The sequence below is a fragment of the Dasypus novemcinctus genome, chromosome 8, assembly GCF_030445035.2.
Source record: "Dasypus novemcinctus isolate mDasNov1 chromosome 8, mDasNov1.1.hap2, whole genome shotgun sequence".
NCBI classification, from domain to species: Eukaryota; Metazoa; Chordata; class Mammalia; order Cingulata; family Dasypodidae; genus Dasypus; species Dasypus novemcinctus.
The window spans coordinates 37,221,458-37,244,596 of record NC_080680.1 but is presented as its reverse complement, the minus strand read 5'-3'; the positions used below and the strand labels follow the sequence as shown (position 1 = coordinate 37,244,596).

General features: G+C 37.6%; 1 protein-coding gene and 1 non-coding gene across 3 annotated transcripts in view; one reads left to right on the top strand and one right to left on the bottom strand.

Annotated features, from left to right (window-relative positions):
• Window positions 1-23,139, top strand: part of GDA (guanine deaminase) — a 99,659-nt gene that overhangs the window by 25,989 nt on the left and 50,531 nt on the right. Inside the window, exon 2 of one of the 2 annotated variants that reach the window (XM_058301668.1) lies at window positions 15,973-16,061. In XM_058301668.1, the coding sequence (XP_058157651.1) occupies window positions 15,973-16,061 (89 nt within the window). The remainder of the gene's footprint in view (window positions 1-15,972; window positions 16,062-23,139) is intronic. The other variant, XM_058301669.1, reaches the window with a different exon arrangement.
• Window positions 13,697-13,800, bottom strand: LOC111765701 (small nucleolar RNA U13). Its single transcript, XR_002797977.2, has one exon. It is a non-coding gene; the product is annotated as a small nucleolar RNA U13 (small nucleolar RNA).

Sequence of the window (23,139 nt, the reverse complement as noted above, 5' to 3'; positions counted from 1 at the left end):
ATGCTCTCCTCCCAACTTTAGTACTACTGCTTCATTAATTTTCATTATGTTACTCTTGTTTAAAAACTTACAGAGGGGAGCGGAGGTAATTCAAGTAGTTGAGTGCCTGCTTTCCTGGTTTCAATCCCTGGTACCTTCTGGGGGAAGAAAAAAACCCACAAAACATCTGGAGAATATATTCCAGATTCTAGGTTCCTTAGTGTGACACTTCAAGTTTCTCCTGAGTCCAGTCCCTATATCACATCACACCACATTCATTCATTCATCCAGCATATGTTCATGAGGCATTTCTCACGTGCCGGCACCACAATAGGCACTGGGAGCATGATAGTGAGTAAAAATAACCACCCTTGTGTAGTTTTTCTATCTAATATGAAAGACAGACATGAGCAAAATAATTCATAATTGTTAAAAATATGAAATTATGAAATTGCAACTATAATAAAACAATAGCTCAAACCTATGTAATGCTTGCTATGTGCCTAGTGCCATTCTAAGACTTTCACATGTATTATTCCATTTACTCCCTACCACATACTCATAACTGGTATTATCCCCACTTTACAGATGAGAAAACAGGCACAAAGAGTTTAAGTAATTTGCCCAAATTCACACAGCTGGAAAGGATTTAGGCAGGCAGTTGGGTTCCAGAGTTTGTACCTGCACTTAATTGCTACAGTGTATTTCTATAAAGGAAATATGTGTGGTGCTTTGAAAATCACTGGCTGGAGTGGTAGTGGTAGATCTAACCTAGTCAGGAAATGCTTCCTAAGGAAGGGACAGCTAAACTGAGATAGGAAGGATAAGTTGGGGTTAATTAGGCAAGAGGAGAAGAAAAGTGTCCCATCCAGAGCAGGTAATGTGTAAAGGCCCTGTGGTGGGGGAACAGGGTACTTATGGGGTCTGAAAAGAGACCATTGTGGTGGAGCAGAAAGAGCACAGTGGAGGAGGAGCAAGGCATGGGATTAGGCTGAAATGATGTAGGCTGGGATGACAGGTAAGTGCTAAACCACCCAGGACCCTGGCAGGCCATGTTACAAACATTTTTATTTATCCTAAAAGCAATGGGAAACAATTGAGGTTTTTAGTAGGGGTAAGAGGGAGAAATGCATCAAAGGTTTTTCAATTGTGTCTTGCACTGATATGGTTTCATTCTCTAGAATTGGGAACCCTGGAAAGGAATTAGTTGGGCATAAAACCACAGACTCAATTTAGGATAATTTGGCCTTGAAGAACCTTTTGAGACAACCAAATCAGATATCAAGAAAAATGTGAAATGTGTGGATCTAGGGCTTATAGAGGAATTATGGACTGTGCCTTTAAGTTTGGGTGAGTAGATGGTGCCATATTGAAAGAAATGGTTCCTTTAGTATGAAGGGTGGAAGGTCCCAGCCCTTGCTTCTTTGACATTTTTGTAATTAAGAAATGAACTCATCAAAGGACTTCACTCCTGCTGAAGAGAACTTTAAGACCTATCAGTGAGATCTTTGTTAGCATCTTTTGCAGCATATTTGAATGTGGGGTGATAATCAGGCAGAGTGGTAGGAATTAATTTTAGATTCCTTCTCCATTTTCTACTTTTTACAACAGAATATCATTTAGTAATATTTTATCCTCCAATTATAGGAACAAGTTTTTGGAAATTGCAATTTGAGTCTATTAAAAGGAAACCAATAAAAACAACAACAACAACACGTGCACACAGTGTGTGCTGGCTTATTTCAAACTCTGAACAATGCAACTTCAACATTCAGGTCAATATGAATTGTATTTATTGATGCATAACAAATTACCCCCAAAAACTTAGGTACTTAAAACAACAATAGAAGTGTATTATTCTCACAGTTTCTGTGGATCAGGAATTTGGGAGCAGCTTAGCTGGAAGGTGCAAGCTCACGGAGCTCTCATGAGTCAAGATCTTTGCTAGGGCTGCAGTCACCTGAAGGCTTCACTGGGGCTGAAGTATTCCCTTCCAAGATGGCGCACTCACAGGCTTGGCATGCTGGTGCTGGCAGTAGACGGGAATCTTTGGTTCCTCCCCATGAGATCCTCTCAAGGCTGCTTGAGGATCCTGATGACATGAGTGGGGGTTTCTCCCAGAGCAAGCCATCCAACAGTGAGAACCAGGTAGAAGCCATTCTTTTAATGAACTAACCTTGGAAATCTCACAGCGTCATACACTCTTCATTCCAAGGAAATCACTAAGTCTGACCCATGTCAAGGGAGGGGTGAAGAGAGAACTCTGCTCCACCTTTTGAAGGGAGAAGTGTCAGAGAATTTGTAGGTGTATTTTAGAACTACCATATGGATATTTAGAATCTGAGTGGTGGACGGAGCTTCCCCCATTACCTATGCAGGAATTAATTACTGCTGCAGCTTCCCTGACAGATGGTCATCCAGCCTCTGTGCTGGCACTTCCAACTATCAGGAGTTCCCTACACTGTGAGTCAGCAGATTCCATTTATATCCAGTTTTAATTGTTAGAAGGTTCTTCTATTCATGAAATTGAAAGCTTTATTGCAGGATATTCCATGATTAGAGTGGGTCTGCTGCTCAGGAATGGCATTTTTATGTCATGGCTTCTCCAGTATTTGTGGCCTTGAACATTTTCCTGACTTATCTCTTATCAAGATGAAATAATGTTAGTTCCATTCTGCTTGGTTTCAGGGTTTTCTACACCTGATCTCCTTCCTTTAAAAACAATCCAATCTAATTCATACCCTATACATCCCCAAACCCCCGCCAAACTGAACACAGAATATTGGGCTAAATTGTACCCTAAACAAGGTCTGAAAGGACACACGGTAAGGCAATCTTCATTTTGCAATAGTGCAGGACTGAAAAATGACCAGATGAGCTGACATCATGCAATATGATCTTAGTAGTCAATGAGAAATTAGGGTTGTTCTGTGACCTTTAAAAATTTTTGTCAAAGCATTAAAAGATCTCTTATTGTTGGCTTTAAATGCATTAATAGTAAAACTAACATTTAATATGCTGTGATTTAAAACATTGATTTGAATGTTTGATTTCCTTGTTAAAAACTTACCCAGAATAGTTCAAACAGGGATTGTTTTCCTCTTTTCCTCATCTAACTTACAATATGAAGTGTATATCTTTTTTATGCCTTGATGAATTATCATGCTCATTTCTCAGTTTGGATCAGCTTCCAGCATTTTATCTTTTGTAGTTTCAATGTCATGAAATATTTCTGAGATATTACTCTGAGAGTTACTTTAATGTGAAGTTTTTGCCAACAACACAGCATCTTCAACCACTTTGTCCATTCGTGTCGATAAGTTCACCTTTCCTAGGTTCCTCTGGCTGAATGTCTAGTCTTTTGAGTGGGCAGCAGTGTCAATATTCCTACCATCAGCTATTTCCTCTCTAACTCTATTTTTATTCTCTTTGAATTTTACTTCTGCATTATCACTTTTCATTTCTTTGCTGCACTGTCATCTTTGTTGACCAGGTTCCTCTTTTCTACTTTTGTAAAATGCCATGTGGGTTAATTACTGGGAAACTCAAATAACACAACTACATGCTTTGCTGTCTGTGCATGAACTCAATAACAGATGACCCATCATCAACAGACTTGGTCTTGATCATGATTAGTCGCTAATCATAATGTGCATCTGTTATTTACAAAGTGATTTGTAGACTGTAGAGCTAGCAGCCAAGTGTGTACTCTATGGAAATACTGGCAGTTAATATACTATGGTAATTGATATTTGTACTGTGTTGTTGGGGGACTGGTGTTATTTTTCTAGACTTTGGTAACTGAAATTACCAACTGAGCCATGCAAAGCAAAGACTACCTTCATTTCTAATAAAAATGGAGTTTTACTGTGCCATACTGCTGACTACTTTGAGACTCATGGTCCTGGCTTTTGCTAAGCCCCATACATCTTTACCTGTGCATTTGATTTTTTATGTGTAAATGAAGGATTTTGCTTACCTTCCAGTTATGCTTAATCCTGTGAGTTTTAGCAAATAGGTCTCATTTTTAAACTGCATTGTGCTATATAAGAAAGAAATGGTCCCTTCCAAATTGTTATCCTTTTCATGTCTAAGCATTAACAAGAACATGGCTGGGCAGATCTGTGATATGTCTGTCTTTAGAACTCTCCTGCCATGCATCCCTTATCTTCTTAATCAACACCTTTTGAATGGGAGTATACAACCAGGTATGAATTTCTCTAACTCTTTTTTAAAGTCTGCCTTTTTAAAGCTTGTCCAATAAAGTTATCTGGTGCCATCAGATGCCTTTCTGAAATCAGGGCATACCATGTCAGCAGTTGACTCCTGAAATACCATTCTGCTTACCTTATCAAAAAATAATATTAATGATAATGCCTTATATTTATAGAGAACTCTTATATTTCACAGGGTGTTTGACATGTCTCTTTTTAAAAATATTTTGACTTTATGCTGTTGAAGGGAGATAAGACAGGTATTATTATCTTATTTTCACAAACTGTGGGTCAGAGGGGTTAAAGAATTTGCCCTTGCTCACAAAGCTAGTAAATGGCAGAATCTTGATTCTTTAGTGAACCCAGTGTCTTTACTTCCCCAAACTATCTCAGATGAGGTGTTTGTAGAAAAACAAAAGCATTGCTGTGGTTTTTTTTCCCTTTGTTGATTTATTACAATAGACCAGCCCTATAATCCCCCTTCTATGGGGTCTCTAAGGCAGATTTCATGTTTTTAAAAATGGTCAAAGTTGTAGGCTTGTGTGGCCAGTACTTTTGGGCATGGCTGCACTTTATTTTCTATATCTGTGATGTGATACTCTCTGTTGAGATAAACTTTGTAGTCAGTTGGTATCACCTTTTGTTTTTCAAAAGACAGAATGAGTGCTTTTCCTGAAATTCATTCTCAGTTGTCCACTTGCTGAATTGAGTCTCTGAAGATGTCTTCTGTGAGGCAGCTACTGAAATTATTAGCTTTTCCAATAATTTCAGGATTCAAATCTGTCATTTGACATTGGCTCTGAGATTGGTGGTGAAGAGTGAATTCGACTCAGGGCTTAGTGCTACTTATATCCCCATCTAAATGGTTTCCCTATTCTACAAGTTGGTTAAGGAATTCTGAATTTAGGAAACAAATAAATTAGGGAGAAATTATTTGTATTCCAAAAGGATTCACAAACTATCAGGTTGTGGTGGTTTAGAGCTATGTACCCCAGAAAAACATGTTCTTAATCTTAATCCATTCCTGTGGTTATGAACCATTGTAGGACATGAACCAAAATAGGACTTTTTGATGAGGTTATTTTTAGTTATGGTAGGGCCAACTCAATCAGGATAAGTCTTAATCCTAATGCTGGAGGCCTTATAGAGAAGTCCACAAAGAGAAGTCACAGGGAAGAAGCAAGAAGCTGGAAATCAACAGAACCTGCCAAAGAAAGAAGATGCTGCCATGTGCTTTGCCATGTGGTAGAAAAGCCAAGGAACCCCAAAGACTGCTGGCCAGCCAGAAGATACCGACCCTGGGAAGAAGCAAGCCTCATAGCCCCTGAAACAGTGAGCCAGTAAGTCCCATAAGCCAACCCATTGTAAAGTATTTGTTTTAGCAGCTAGGAAACTAAAACACAAGTTCAGCAGCTGGAAAAGGAAAATGGGCAAACATGACCTCGTTTTGGATTGCTGGTGCGGAGTGCTACAAATGTTAGATCTGTGTCATTCTATTTTCTCATTGTCTCCTCCCCTCCTGTAGATTTGGTCATTTGGGTTTTCTATACATTATAGAATATGAACATTTTATGTAATATAGATTTTGATGTTTTTAAAAAATAGCATTTGTGGCAAGCAAGGATTTGTTTTTACTCATGTATTTTTTCTTGTGATCTTTGTGTCTTTTACTTATTGTGTAGGTGTGAATCATTTTTTGATTAGCTCACTGAGTAGAAAAAAGAACAGTTGTCCACTGCCATAGGGTTTATTACAGCCATCCCACCTCCATATTTGTAACTCCCTTCTGGAAAAACCTGCTTCTCATTGTCCACAGAATATTTGCTTGCTTGTTTTTACCCCGGTGTGTGATCAGTCTCCTGACCCTGGGGCTGCCGCCTTAGCACGGCTGGCTTTGCCCACTCAGCCTGCCTGCCTGACTTTCCTGCCTGCTCAGCCCTAGTTCCACTGGCACCACTAGCCTTCTCAGCCCTTAACCCCTTAAACTCAGCTCCTTCCCCGTTCCTGGCCCTGCCTGGCCCAAGGTAAGGGAAGGAAAAGGAAACTCACTGAGAAATATTTTATGAAGGAAAGGGGAGGGCTGTTTGTTTGTCTTTATTTGTTTGGAGTTACTGGGGATTGAACCCGGAACCTTGTACATGCTCAGCAGGCGCTCAACCCCTGAGCTACACCCACTCCCTGTTTTATTCACGTTTGATTGAAAGAGCTTTTTAAAAAAACAATTTGTACAGCCTTGTATTTAATAGTGCTTGGTCTGGAGCAAGACTGTGGTTCTCATTGTATCTTCACCACATACCAGCTTGTAACTTTGGGTCAGGTACTTAAGTCTCTGTCTCAGTTTTCTAATCTGAAATGGGGCTAGTAGTAGTTCCTGCCTCTTAGGATCCTTGTGAAGTTTAAATGAGTCAATATGTGCAAAGTGGAGAGAATAGTGCCTGGCACACAGGAAGCACAGTTGAGGAATTTTAATATCTGCCACCCCATCGTTTTGGAATATGTCTTGTTTTCCAACAAGAAGTTGTTAAATACTGACAAACTATTAGTGATATCTTCTGTAGAAATCAAAAGAACTACTAAAAATATTGCCTCAAAGAGTGGAGATGTCCAGACATGATAGGCAGGGCAGACAGCTCAGGAATTTGGAGCCTGAATCAGTGGGCCCTACCTGGGAATTTTATGGTCCCCTGTGTGACAGAGTTGGATTCAGTTGTGGTTTCTCTACACATGGCTCTTCTGTTCCTTCAATGTGAACCTATAGTTAGTGCCAGAGTTGATAAGTATATCTTTGGGCTGTCCATGTGCCAGCTGACCCCTGAATTTTAACAGAATTGCAACTCCTACTCTCCAGTTCATTGGACTCACCCAGGACAACCAACAAGGAAATGATGATGGACAACACCCATCCCAAGGAACAGAGAGAGTCTGTAACTGCAAGCAAGATAGTCCCATCCATCTGCCTCATGGAATCTAAGTCCCCTCTCAATTAAAGGTGGAGTGGGCATCACTATCCCAGAATCCCTGGTGAATGAACGATGGGCTAGAGTAGACTTACTGTTATTCTAGTATAGATTTATTGTGATTCTAGCAATGGAAGAACTTCTGTCATTGATGTGGAGGTAGTGGCCACTGGATATTCTGAGGGATGGGACATGTAATATGGGGGCATTTTTGGGACTTGGGAGTTGTCCTGAATGACATTGTAATAAAAGATACAGGCCATTATATATCTTGTCATAACTTACAAAATTGTGTGGGAGAGAGTGTAAACTACAATGTAAACTATAATCCACGCTCAGTGGCAATGCTACAAAATGTGTTTATTAATTATAACTAATGTACCACACTAATGAAGGATGTTGTTAATGTGGGAAACTGTGGGAGGGGTAGGGAGTGGGGCATATGGGAATCCCTTATATTTTCTATGTAACATTTATATAATCTAAATATCTTTTTTAAAAAAATAAAAAGGTACATTTTTTTAAAAACTCCAAAATAATAAAATAAGAAGTAAAGAAAATAGGGATTTATAAATTGAAAAAAAAAAGAATTACTAAGGTTATTTTTTTTCCTCAATCCAGTAGTGTATGTTTTCCATGAAATAATGGGGCTTTGAGAGGCAACTAGCATCTGTACTTTTCCAAGGGTATTTGATCAAGCCCAGCAGTGAAAGGTGAATTTGTTAAAAGTTATTATCAACTGAAAACCAATAATAAAGATGAAGCTTCCCAGAAATCTTAGTTTAAGCCACTGGGATTATTTGCAAATTATGCCATTTTAATTTATATGTATGCATCTTTTTAGGAATTTATATCAAGGGGTTGGCAAACTATATCCCATGGGTCAAATCCAATTTGCCACCTGATTTTACATGGGCTGCAAGCTGAAAATGTTTTTTACATTTTTAAATGGTTGAAAAAAAGTAATTTTCAGTGACAGTTGAAAATTATATAGAAAGCAAATTTTATATAAATAAAGTTTTTTTAATTTATATAAATAAAAGTACAGTTACACCCATTTGTTTATATATTGTCTATAGCTGCTTTCATGCTACAATGGCAGAGTTGAGTAGTTGGAACAGTGACCATGTGACCCACAAAGTCTAAAATAGTTACTGTTTGTCATTTTATAGAAAGTGTGCTGACCCTTGTTTTATACTATGAATGGCAGTCACTAAGGTCTAGAAGAAATTCTGGGGAGAGATTTACTGGGTCTAGTCTAGCCAGTGCTCCTGGCTTGCTCTGTGACCTTGGGCGACTCACATTATCTGACCCCTTTCCTCATCTGTAAAATGAGAATATTGGACCAGAAGATGGAAGTCCCTCATGCTACTTTTTGGTGACTTTGTAACAAAATTTAGTCCATTCTACCTTTATAGGCTGACAGGTTTTTTTTCTTTTTTAAGGTAATCTCACTTCTTTCTTTCCCATTAATTTGTTTGATGTGAATTGAGCTAATACGGCAATTTTCATCTCTAGTCAAAAACTTCAGAAACCTTTGAGACCTCATATTTTTATCTGGTTTGATTTCTCATTACACTACCTAAAAGAGGATTTTTGTGTAATTGGTTGCAATATATGTTCCCTTATTTTGTTGGATGACTGAGCTATTTCAGGGTGGCCTGAAGAGGAGTTTACTTTGTTCCATAGCAACAAGTGTCTTGCCCAAAATTGCCATCTGGTGTTTGAAGCTTCTGTCTTGCAGGGATCTTTCTTCATTAGCTGACAACCATTACTCATCTGCTTTTGGCCTTGGCACTCCTGTCAGTGTTGTTATTGCTCTTCCTAAATAGTCTCAGTTTCAAATAAGAGAGCACTTGGAGTTGTTTGCCTAACAGAAGGGACTCAATTTTCTCATCTGGAAAACAAGGGAGTTGGAGGAGAAGGTTCCTGCCAGCCGGAACCATCTATGATTTTATGAAACTTGGTTGTTAATGGCTTGTATTTGTGCTTGACAGCCCACCTAGATGGTGCCCTGTAACGAGGAAGACCTGCCAGAAACAGTAGGCGCTAAATAGGGAATGATTAAATAAGTGAATGGATGACTGCATAAACAGGGAATATGTTAGGAGGAAAGAGCTACGCCCCATGAAAGAAATGTCAATATCATTTTGTGATTTTACCACATTCATTTTTTTTCCCCAAAATATCTTCAACAATTTCCTAAAAATAAAATCTAAAGGCCATGGGATCATAACCTATGAGGCCTTGGCTACCTCCTCCATCTGATTTCCTATCACTCCTTCTAGTCCTTGTACTGGATCCCCACTGGCCTGCCTGGTGTTTTAAAACATGCCAAGAATATTCCCATTTTGGGGCCTTTGTTCTTTCCAGAATATCCTAGGGTTCACTTCCTCCTTTCATGCAAATCTCTCTTCAAACGCCATCACACCCCACAGTCTAGTTCATCCCTTTACCTTGCTTTATTTTTCTTCACAGCACATACTACTATATGCAGTATGTCTTGTATTTATTTATCTACGTATTGTTCCTAGTCCCAGGAGGAGTGCTTCTCACAAAGCAGGCACTCAGGAAGTATTTGTTGAGTGAATATATGAATAAGATCAAGGAAGAAAATTTGTGAATGTTTTAGTTTGCTAAAGACTGTCAAAGCAATATACCAGAAATGAGTTGGCTTTTACAATGGAGATTTATTAATTTATAAGCTAACAGTTCTGAGGCCATGAAAGTGTCCAAATCAAGGCATCTTCAGGAGATGTTTTCTCCCCGAGCTGCAAATGTGGGCCTTCAGGCACATGGTGTAGCTTCTGCCAATCTCTGCCTTCTCCTCTGGGCTCTGTTACCTTCAGCTTCTGGAGGTTCCTTCTGTGACTTTCTCTCTCCCAGATTCCACTGATTTCAGCTTCTTGCTCTCATGGCTTTCTCTCTCAGCTTCTGTGGGTTTCTCTCTGAGCTCATGGTTCTTTACTCTCTGTCTCTGTTCATTCATCCCTTGTATAAAGGACTGCAGTAAGAAGATTAAGACCTACCCTGGGTCATGCCTTACTGAAGTAATCTTATCAAAAGGCCCTTAACTGAAATAGTTTAATCAAAAGGTTCTACGTACAATAGGTTTCATACCCACAGGAATGGATTAGCTCTAGGGACATGATCTTCTGGGGTCCAGCCAGTTTCAAATTGTCACAGTTAAGAACTTGATTTGTGAATTAAAGTTTACCCAGTGCTCCAATGTTTTTAAAAGTTCACCCTTATCTATAACACATCTTGTAGCTTTTTGCCTCTGTGCTTATCACTACTCACCTCTTCTATCCCTTTACCACCAACCTGGATACTTGTCAAGCACCAAGTGCTATCCATCATTGTCCAAGTTCTGCCTTTTCCTTGAAACCTCCACTGAGCATACCCACTGAACTATGGAGCTCTGTGGTACTCCTTCCTTCGCCTTATTCATTATCTATCTCTGTGCATTTTATCTCCCTACCATAAACTCCGTAAGTAGAGATTATACCTATATAATTCTATTTTTTCATATTTTACATTTTCATGTACATTTTAAATAGAATTAGTTTTATTCTTTTGGCTAGAATAAAACATTTGTTATTAACAATTTTGAATCTAAAGGTATAGAGATGAAAGTAAAAATCACCTCCAAATTCTACATAAATAGATAATAACCACTGTCAACATTTAGATATATCACCTCCTAAAACACACACATACCACACCCTCTCAACAAAAATATGATCACATTATAACATGTTATCAGGTAACTTGCATTTTTTAAAAAGTCTTAACATTGAATCAAGAATACTTTTCCATTCAGTAAATATACATAAGTCTTCATTGTCACTTTTAATCACTGCAGTGGTTAGTTCTACTTAACCAGTCTCTTAATTGATTGACTTTGAGATCATTTGCAATTGTTCACATTTGCACATCTGCTATATACACTTTTGGGGAAGGCAGAGTGGATGATTTGAAGAGAGGGCAGATTTGAAAGTGGATGGCTGGAACTTGAATTGACAGAGAAGTACTCTTTTTGTTAATGGGCCCCCTAAAAGAATTTGAAAACATTTTGAAAAACGTTGTACACCCTTGCACTTATAAAAGGTAATATATATATAATTTTTCTTAAGTTTAAATATTTGAAAAGTCCATAATTTCTGGCAAATTGTAAATATGTACATATTAAAATTAAACAGGGGCATAAATTTTAAGGATGTATCCAATAGATTCAAAATAGTGATTTGATAACCATTTTTTCCATTTTTAAAAAATTGTGAACTAGCTCTTCTTTAATGATCTGAAGTATTGTATAGTCTCCTTTTCTTTTTGAATTAATAATCCCCTTCCACTTTTCTTACAGTTTGTACTAATGTATATATTTTTACGCTTGTAAGTCTTTTACTGATCAACCTATTATATTTCTCTGCAGTGAAATTTGTGTGTGTAAATTTAAATATTTAAAATTTCCTGGCACCATAAGGAAATTTATAAACACATATTATAAATTTTGAAAGGTAATTTGTTAAATGGAAAAGAAAAAAGACTGGTTTATCCTCTCACTAGAATTACATCTGTTGCTGAAAGTACTTGTTAGTGGAATGAAATAAATGGCAGTATTAATTTTTTTCCTATTCCTAATTTTAATTTTATGTGTAACTCCTGAGAAATATTTTCACATTAAGTAAATGAGAGTGGAAGGAGTTTTGTTCTAATAGAATTCAATTCTTTGAACTCCTTCTGAATTATTTGCTAAAAATTGTATATTGATCTATCACAAAAATATTTAATGTTCTGTCAATTGATAAGCAATAAGATCTTCAATCAGTTTTGTTGGTGGTAAAGACGCCAGTACTTGAGAAATGTGGTAGGGTGGAAGGCAGAAATATTGTTTGGACTGTGGTGATTGTGGATATTCCATCTGCCAGGTTCTGTGCCTTGCTCAAATTTTTGGCTAATTCAGATGTAGTCCAGAGAAAAGGAGAGTTGGTTTAAACTGAGTTGTAATTTTACTGGATGTGTGTTAAGTGAGAGACAAAGGAAGGAAGAATTAATAAATGGTGGAATCTAAGGTGGACAAGGATAGTGGTAAAAAAAAAAAAGGGGGATATGGATTGGGACAAAGTAGAGGTGAGAAAGTATAGGGGGGACTTGTTGAGGTGGAAGATTGGTTGGACCGATTGAAGACTGGCAGGTAAGAAGGAGAGGAAAAAGCAATCAGAGCATGAGGTGTTGACTCAGTGGTTTTGGAAGTGGAGCAGTTTTGGGTCATGAACACGTTCAAGGTGTGACCATGAGTTTGATGGCTGAAGTGAAGCAAATTACTGAAGACAAGTCCATGGAAATGGGTGGTTATGGTGTCAGAAGGGTGGTCAGTGTTGATATTGAAATCAAAGACAGGGCCTGAGGAAAGATGGTGAGCCAAGTGTCAACAACTGTGAAGGATGAGAAGATCCTCGAAGAGAGGAGAAAAGTGGTATAGCTTAAAGGAGAAAATCCTTTTGTTTACAAGAAGCTGGAGAAAACATGCCTTGGAACTGGCCATGGAGAAAACAGATGGTGAAAAGCTCAATGCCTGGTTTCTGAACACCCACCACTTGAGAAGCAGAGGGGAAACCAGGTTCTTGGGCAATAGCCCCAGCTTTGAGGAGGGAGAGCTCAGAGCAGATCTTCAAGACATAGGGGAGTGTGTTGCTTGTAAACAGTAACAGAGGTCACTGTGAAGGGGTTTAGAAGGAGGGAGTGGTAGGATCTTAGTCAAGGGCGAGGAAGTAGAGAACTTTATGAAGATACTGGTGCAAATCAAGATCCCTGCTGTGTTTGTGAGGGGCAGGTGAAATCTGGTTTGGGTGTGGACTGAAGAAGACAGGAATGAAAGATAGGTGGCTTTATTCCAGCAGTCTGTGAGGGGTTGGGCCTTTCACCTAACTCCTGAGCATCTGCTATAAATTGACAGGCCATGTGTCTCACTTGGTCAGAATAATGGAAGTTTACATGCTGCAGACTGCTGGGTCATTATTTTAATATATCTTTGCTTTTTTTTCACCTATTTCTCAGTTGGGATGACTTTTGCACCTATATTATTAAATAACAAGTGGCATTGGTCTGCAATTATCTCAGTATGCATATTTATATTTGTGTGTTTTTGTGTGCTTTGTCAGATTTTGGTATGAGGATAATGCTTGCTTTGTGAAAGTAGAAAGGTTTCCATTCACTCTCCCCTCAGGAGGTCTTTCCCTAGCACAGACATGATCTGCTCTTGGTAAGTTTGAAAGATTTTTTCTGTGAAATTCTCTGAAGAGAATTTCTGTGCCCTCCTACATGGCAGCCACTAGTCACACTGAATACCTGATATGTGGCTAGTGCAATTGAGGAATGGAACTTTTCATTTATTTTAAATTAATTTACATTTACATTAAAATGATACTCATTTCAGTTTTGGAAAAGTTTTCAGTATGTTTGGAATAAACTGGGTAAGAATGAAGTTTTTAAAAAATTTCATGAAATCTAAATACAGATCAAGTATTTCTTTTTTTTCTTTCACTTCAGATGGGTAATGTGCCAATGTTGTAACGAGGTTTGAGGGAGGCACTTCTCACACAATCACGTGAACACCCATTCATCATGCTTATGAACCACAAAAGGATCTCAAGTATTATTGGCAAAAATGTAGTGACTAAATTTAAATGTACTTTATTTTTTTTTTTAAGATTTATTTTTTTTATTCCTCCCTGTCTCCCCCCCACCCCATTTTGCCCCTGCTGTCTGCTCTTTGTGTCCATTTGCTGTGTGCTCTCTGTGTCCACTCATCTTCTCTTTAGGAGGCATCAGGAAGCGAATCTGGGACCTCTCACATGCGAGAGAGGCACTCAGTCACTTGAGCCACCTCAACTCCCTGTTTTGTTTTGTCTCTCATTGTCTTTGCTCTTAGTGTCTCCTTGTTGTGTCATCGTGTTGCATCATCCCATCATGCCAGCTCACTGTCTTTTTCGTCTTCTCCAAGAGGCATGAGGAACTAAACTGGAACCTCCCATGTGGTAGACAGAAGCTCAATCACTTGAGCCACATCTACTCCCCTTAAATATACTTTAAATGTAAAATACATCCTGGGTTTCAGAAACTTAGTTCAAAATATAATGCAAAATTGATAAATTTTATATTGATTTAATGTTGAAATGATAATCTTCTGTATACGTTTTGTTAAAACATTATTAAAATTCATTTTACCTGTTTCTTTTTAGTTTTTAGTTTGGCTGCTAGAAAACTTAAAATTCCATATGTGGCTTGCATTTGCTAATCACATTATATTTTGTTGGACAGTGTATCTCTGTGAACTATGAGCTTTTTTTAAGGGATAGGAAATTTCCTTAGTTTCTTCTACAGTTAGGGGTTAAGTCATTTTTCCTACCTCTTAAGAATAAATTTTGATGATTTATATTTTCCTCAAAAAACTATTTCAAATATGTTTTTGAATGTGTGAATATAATTCTTCACAAACATTATCTTTATTTATTTATGGCTTTCACAACATATCAGCTGAAAGAGGTATTTGTAAATTCTATATTTTGACGTTACATGTCTGCTTTGATGTTCATTATTTCCTCTCTTCCAACAAATAGTTTAAAAATAATCATGTTCCTTTTCTTAACTGATAATGTATATTTTTCAATTTTCTTTTACAATGAATATCCTAATTTTTTAAAAAGGATATGCTCATGAATAAAGAAGTCAATATTTACCTTATTTTTTCCTCATTTCAACAAACAAATTATTTCTCCTGAAGTGTTTGCCTTGTTTCTAATTAATTAGATATGTTGCATCCACCAGTTTTTTCCAATTTCATGTTTCATGAAACATTTATTCTCACAATAGCAAATTAAAAAATAAAACAGGATATTTCCTGCATATATATTCCATTCTTTTTGTCCTTCCTTGCTTTGTAATCCATTCATATAGTAATAGCTGTCATACTGTATTTACTAAAGAATCCATATAGATATAATTTATCTAACATGTAACATGTTCCAGAGATGTGCTAACTTCTTTACCAGAATTATCATTTTCAGACCTCACAATAACCTTGTGAAGTATGTACCGGTGCTACCCCCAGCTGGCAGATAGCTAAACCAGACTAAGAAAGATTAAGGGATCCAAGACTGACTAGAGGTTGGAAATGAGCTTCAGACCTCAAAAGCCCCTCCTTTGAGGTCCCTGTTTTTTCCACCTCACTAAAGCATCTCTTACCTACAGTACTAGAAAAGTATACCCAATCTCCTTTATGGCAGATGCTGGCATCAAAACATCAACAAACTTCAGGTTATTAATCAATTGTCAGACAATGATTATGTGCAATGATATTTAGTGTTAATAAATTGCACCATGATAATCATGGTAGAATATGTTCTATCACACTCTGGACTTGGGTTTGCCAAATTACAGCCTAACAAAAATCTATTCATCTGTTGTCAGGTATTATTTCTATAAACAATTGTTCCCTTTAAATCACTTTTGGGGGTAGGGGAGAAATAGATATTAATTAGCTATTTTTAATACCCTGTGTCTCAAATAAAAATGTTTGAAGACTTGCCTATTTCTATATTATGGCAGAAAAGGAGAAATTTTACACCGTTAATTTCTTTGAGTGACTGAAGGCAAATGCTGTCTTTTTGTCTCAAAGTTCAATTCTATTTGATATCAATTACCTTTAAAATTAGCTCAGCTACAGTATTTTCTCTTTTTAAAAGATTAAGAGATTTAATAACAGCAAATGAATATGGTTCACTAATTTGTGATTCTTTTCTTTTTTCTTTCTTTTAAAGATAGTGTTTTTAGAAGAAGCATCTCAACAAGAAAGACTGGCCAAAGAATGGAGTTTCAAGCCATGTGAAATAAGAGAACTGAGCCACCAGTAAGTCTTGGCCAATTGGCTTCTTCCCTTCTGCTGGGTACCATTTACTAGCCTCAAATTATTGAAAACCTGCTTCAAAACACAGAGAGGGGCTTTTTTTTTTTTAGGGGTAAGGTGGAAAGGAGAAGGTAATAGAGAATAAGACATTGAAGAATAGAAACTTTGAGAACTAGGGGGTGCTACTAGTTTATTTCTTCAACAAATATTTATTGAGCTTACTATGTTCAAGTACTGGAATCTGGAGGTGAAAAAGTTCTACAAGGTCTTTGTCCTCATGCAGCTTATAGCCCCTAGAGGACACAGACAGTAAACAAATACCTAAGTACACAGTGATAGATTGTGGCACCTACTATAAAGGAAGTAAATGAAGGTATGATAGAGATAAACTGTTAGTGGGGAGAGGGGGAGAATTCAGGAAGCAATTACTGTGATTACTGTGACAGCTTGGTTAGAGATGACCTTAAGACCTAGCTGCAGAAGTACGTATGAGCTGAGATTTTATGTTCCAACATCTTATAGAGGTTTTTAACACTTTTATAAAATGCATTTCCCTTGGTTGGCCCATTTTCTTTATAGCCAGGTTGATTTGCTTTAGGGAAAGAATAAAGTTTTACTCAAATATTTTATCTTGTTTCAGGCCATTTCTCCAAAGCCAATAAAAGTGATATGATCTTCATTCTGAAAAAATTTTTTTTTTAACTTGGGATGTGAATTTAGAATGACTTAGTGAGAAGGAATTCAAACACCTGGTTTGAATCTTCTTGCGACAGTTTTGTAGAGGTTAGATATAAAGCAAATCATTTCATTTCTTTGAGCTTGTCTCCTCTTAAGCAAAAGGTTGTCCTGGTGTTTGCAAAGGCCTTGCCCACTGTTAAAGATCTGTGAATTATGTTACCTCTAAAGCTTTGAGGCAGAGGGGCTCGTCACAGTCCAGGGAAAAAAGTGATGGTCCATAAAATTTTGTTACACTTGCAGCTATACTTACAACTCCTCCCTCCTCCCTTCACCCGGCTGTCTCTCTATAGACTTGGAAGCCTGAGGATAATGGGCATAGGAACTAATAAAGTAACTGCTGCTGTTGCCACCTGCTTCGTCTTGCAAGATTTTCAAGTGAAATGTGTTGAGGAAGAACTGACATTTATAGTCACCTGTTTTCAAGCTTTTGTGATAGGGGGATTAAAAAGAAGGCTTGGGAGTGGATAAGATCAAGGTTGGGAGGAGGTAAGAGATATGGGTGGAACAGATGGACCATGGAAAGCCAGGACACTATACTGTGGGTATTTGCGTCCTTTTGCCCCTCTTTATGAGACAGCTTTAGGAGTAAAATCAAAATGTGCATTCCAGAGGCCCTGTAAGCACTATACACAGAGAAATGGTAAGGTGAGACAGAACTGAAACTTTGGTGGAAGACAGGGCTTTGAAGAAAAATCACATTTTGAATGCAAAATAATTCTTATATCAAACTCACATGATATAAACATCAGTTGAATTTCTTTATGCTTCATGATTCAAAAATAAGAGAAGATGATGTCTCTGACAGTCTTTTTAATACACTTGGCCCAAAACTCAGTGTATTTGCAGGTCTACCTCAGCACAGTGTGGATTTCTTTAAGATGGGTATTAAAACTGGAGTACATGGGGCAGTATCTTGGCAAGGGTGGATGAGACTGTGACCATGGGCCACTTAAAAGTCGCCAGGACCATGACTAGGGTAAGTCAAGTGAGACACTCACCTCAGGCACACAATGTCCAAGTGGCCAAAAACTAAGTAATCAAGGAAAAATAATGTTTTAACACAATATTTTAAAAAAGCTAAAAATTAATGCAAAAAAATCCATGATGAACAAAATAGCAGAACTTAAAGACAGAATGTTACCGGTTGTTTGTTTATCACCCTTGTGGATTTTTTTGTGCATTGGAACAGTTGTTTTCAAATAGCTCAGGGTTCCCAGGCCCACAGGGCAGTTACGTCCCCTGTGGCTGGGTTGATGAGGGTTGACAGGGGTGTGCTAACAGATTGGGCAATGTGGGTCTTTGTATGTAGTCGTTTTTAAAAAATTGTAGACCTTTGTTAACTTTTCCCACTTGATTGAAATATGCGAGGATGTTTTGATAAGTGTATGTAGGGGGCATACTCTTCTTTTTCCTCAAGGTCCTATATGCATTGCCGATACTATAGGTTTGTTATATGAAGTTGATGGTTTTATCTGGGGCAAGAAGAGGTTTTCTAAGGGGATTATGATAGGGATTAAATAAAATGAAAGAAAAGATACAGAAGGGAGAAAGAAGAGTTTTTTCACCTTTTTGCATCAGCCCGGAAACTCCATTTCTGCTTTGGCTGTGGGTTGGCTTTTGAACAGCTATGATTTAAATAAATGTAAGTGACTTCTTGAGTGGAGAAATGGGTTCTCATCATGGCTAGCAACTAAGGAATTGCAAACCTGAAAATGTCTTTGCTATCTCGGAGCTGCCTTTTGCTCTCTCTAATCGCATGTGCAATCTCACATGCTTTACTTTTGAATGTGCTGATTTCAGTGTAAATCTGGGCAATAAGCTTGATTATGTGAATGTTTCAATTTATAAACATTTCACATAAGAAAAACAACTTCTTCCTCCAAAGCCATGACATATCCATTATACAAAAATACCACTTTGGGAAACAGTCTTCAGGAGAGTCTAGATGAGCTTATACAGTCTCAACAGATTGCCCCCCAACTTGCCCTTCAAGTTCTACTTCAGTTTGATATGGCTATAAATTATGCCCTGGCTCGGAGGATCAGGAACATCAATTTCAGTTGCTCTTTAAAGATGTACAGATTCTGCAATAATGTGTGGACTTTTGCATGGAATGATGTTGAAATCAGAGAGGTACCAGAGCTTACTTAAGTGGATAAAGCAAAAATTGTAGCCCATGATGGTGAGAATACTGGCTCCAATACTACAGAATGAATAGGAAAAAAAATGACTTTTTTTGGTGCCATCTTCTATTATTGTTCATCTTTTTTTGAAGAAAAGCATAGAAGAGACTTTTAAAATTTATTCTAGCAATGCAAAAATGACTACACTGTGTTCTACTATCAGAGAATTCCAGTAGAAAGAAGCTTATAACTCTGTGGCCTCTTAATTATCTTTATTATACAGCATGAAGAAACATAACTTTTTAAAATGACAAATCAAAAGTTGTTGCCTTCCTAAGAACATTAATAAACTCATTTTAAAATGAAAAAAAAAATAAGCATTTCACAATGCTTCCTATTTCTTAAAATGATTGCTAGCTTTTCTGGATGAAAGTCACAGTTCAGATGCAATAAATTCCTGCTTTTCCATTGCCTTCAAAACTCTGTACCCTTACAAAGCAACAAAAGAAAAGAAAAAAAGGACAAAACCAAACAAGCACAAAAAAATTTTGTACCTTGAATTTTCTCCTTTGTTCTTTAATCTCTGCTACTTTATGAACATACTCAGGTTTCTCCTATATGAGAAAAAAAAGTGACTTTCACTTTTCCTTCACGTTCTCAATTTATTTCACTCCTCACTTAATACCAAATATTTTTAAGGGAGCTCTGTATTTGTCCAGTGCTTTCTCAACCACATCTTTCATGTTCATCACTCTCTTCTCAGCACCTAGGACAGTAGCTAAAACAGACTACAGATTCAGTAAGTCATTTTATAATGAATGACTGAATTCCTCTGAAATCTGGTGACTCTCCCAGTTATCACATAGAAATGAGTGCTCTCAGTGTCCTTCCTGAGGCTGCTCATCCTTGACTCATAGTTTTTGATGCTGGTAACTGTCCATAACTCATTCTTGGAATTCTCTTCCTTTTTCTCCTTCACCCTTCTCTGTCCTGGGTCTCCTCTTATCCTCCTAGCAACACTGCTGCCCCATCATGTCTTCTCTTCCTCAGTATTGCTCCTTAAGTGAAGGTTGCTGCTGAAGGTGTAGTTTTGTTCTTTCTTCCACAGAAAATTCCAGCACTGTCAACTTTTAGGGTTACCTACATAAAGGAATCTTAAGCTGATCTGAATCCTTATCCCACATCTCCAATTGCTTCTTGGACACTTGGAGGTCACCTTTGGGCTCTCAGTTTAGTGTGGCATCACTTCCCCCATCAACACTGACTTTTCTTTTGAATTCTCTGTACAGTATGACCTATGTTCAGCCTCACATGTGCAAAAACTTATGGTCTTTGACTCAGTCCTCTCCTTTGTTCCCTAGAGCCAATAAAAGATTGAGTTCTTTCTCTCATATTTATCCATTTCCTTTCTGTTCCACCACCATAATATCTGTTCAGGAATCTCAGGTTGGAGATCGCAGGAGTCTCCCAAAACATGGTCCATCATCACCAAGTTCACCTTCCTTAACCTGAGGTTCAATTTGTCACAGTTTTGTGAAAGAAAACAAAAACAAAGACACATTTCATCATGAGTCCTTTTCCCCTTGGGTAGAGAATCTATAATTCGCTAAGTTAAGGATTCAAGAAGTTTCCTTTGTTTTTATTTTTGTGTGGTTCAGAAAAAAATTATGTAGAGAAATGCACTGATCTTAGTATACAATTTGATGACTTTTGACCTCCATGTACACCCACATAACCAACATGCCAGTCAAAATATAAAATGCCTCATCCAGTCACTCACCAGCCCCTCATGGGCAATCACTGTTTTGATTTCTGTCACATAGATTCCTTTTGCCTGTTTTTGAACTTTATATAAATGGAATAATTCAACATGTACTCTTCTGTGTCTGGGTTCTTTCATTCAACATAATGTTTTTGAGACTCATCCATATTGTTTGTACAAGTAACTCATTCATTTTTATTGCTGGAAAGTATTCCATTGTATCAAAACACCAGTTTGTTTATCCATGTTCCTGTGGTAGACACTTGGTTTGTTTCTAGTTTTGGGCTGGTATGAAGAAAGCTGCTATAAACTTTCTTGCGTAAGTCTTTTTATAAATATGTTTCATTTCACTTGGGTAAATATCCAGGAGTGGAATTGCTTACTAAGACCCTTTATATGTTAACCAAATCTACCACTATGATGTCTCTCTCTCTCTTTCTCTCCTACTCTCTACTCCCATTCTTTTTCTTTCTCTTACCGCCCCCCCCCTCACACACACACACACACACACACACACGGCTCAACAGCAGAGTTTCTTAAATATAGTACCTACTTGAGAAACAGTATTTGATTGAATGATTTAACTGCATAAAGAAATCACCCTGCCATTCCATTGTATGGTGGCAGAGAAAAGAAAAAACCCAAGAAATGAAACAACCTGGAGAGGTCAGTGACTGATTACTGAGAGGAATCCATGGTCCACCCTCCCTCTTTGCATGTCCCTGATGTCATAAGCCCAGTTAACCCTGCCTTCTTGCCATATTACAGACTGTCACTATTCTTCACTTCGATAGTGAATTAACGGTTTAGTCACATGGGACACAGTGACTAGGAGGACTAAGCCTACAAACAAACTACCTGGGTTTGAATCTCAGCTTCAGAGCTGATTACTTGGATGAGTTGTTTTTGTTTTTTTAGTTAGCCCAGTAAAAAGAATTTATTGGGAAATGGAGGAAAAGAACAGAGCTTGCTGAGAAATGGGAAAGAAGGATGGAAATACACACTGAGATCTGATGCAGGCTCCTCTAGGCAGAGAGAGCCAAGGATGAGTTTTTATTTTTAATTTGCAAGTTTCTTAATTTTCTTGAACTTCAGTTTACCCTTACATAAATGAGAATAACATTACTACTTCTTAAGTTTGTTGTGAACATCAAATGTCAACATCATCATCATCAATATTTATTGAGTGCTTTCCATTATCTAGGCACTATTCTTGAACATGCTAACTCACTTAATCCTTGTAACAACCCTTTGGTGCTACTGCTATCTCCATTTTATAGAAGGGGGAACTGAGTCACAGAGCAGTTAAATAATTATGCTGAATATCACGCTGTTAGTTTAGGGTGGGGCCTGAATTCAAACTCAGGCAGTCTGAATCCAGAATGTATATTTTTCACCCTGCAATAAACTGCTGCCCAGAAACTAGATGGTGTACATAAAATGCTGTGCACAGTACCCAGTATATGTGCTATCCAGTAAGCATTAACTGTTGTCACAGTCATCTTCATCATCATTGCCCCCATTCTTAACTCTAGTTTTTTTCAATAAGGCATTTCTAGATACCCATGGTTTTATTTCATTTGAGATGGTATACATTTGACTTCATTGTATAAAGAATTCTTTGTTATGTCAACTTGCAAGTTCAACTTCTATGTACATAAAAATATAATGAATATTTACTCAGGATAGTGGTGCATACCATGTTTTGACAAATATCTCTTTAAGACTAGGAGTCTTAATAGACAATAGTGAACTGGACTAGTCCTTCAAGTATCTGTTAGCATAAGTCTTCCTCAGTTCTGTGGATAGTGCCTCTGATAACTCTTATTTTTCCAGGACTTTCTGTTATAAGAAAGAATAGAAATATAAAAATAATTGGTAGGTCCAGGTAATAACAGGAGTGATTAGAAGCATGTAAGGTTGTCATAAAGTAACTACCTCTTCACTTAAACCATTTGTACCACTCATCCAAACTCTTATTTCCTAAGCTCGTCTGCCCCTAACCAGCCTGTTTGCTCTTGCTGCTTCTGTGTCAGAACTGAGTCTCTATATTGTATGAGAAAAGACCAGTTTACTTGCAGTCAGCCAAGATGAAGGTGACCATTAGGTCTGAAACTGTCACCACGGCATTTCTCACCTCTTGTCACTCTTATGACTCATAGGAACATTCCTTAGCATTGCTCTGAAAGTTTCCTCCTCTTCCATTTCTGCTCTTTACAACTTTCAGGAGTGTAAACAAAGTCATAGAAGTAAATCATAACTTTCCTCCTTTCTCCTGCTGTGACTGCTTTGCATTCTGTTACCCAGTGCTGTGCTTTTTTCTCCCTCCATCATCTTTGGTTAACCCACACTGGCTGTTAAACCTTAAGCCAAATCTCTCCTAGCAGAGTTTCATTTTCATTTATTGATGTCTAAATAATAGAAAAATGTATAGTCATCTGATTGCATCAGCTCTAAA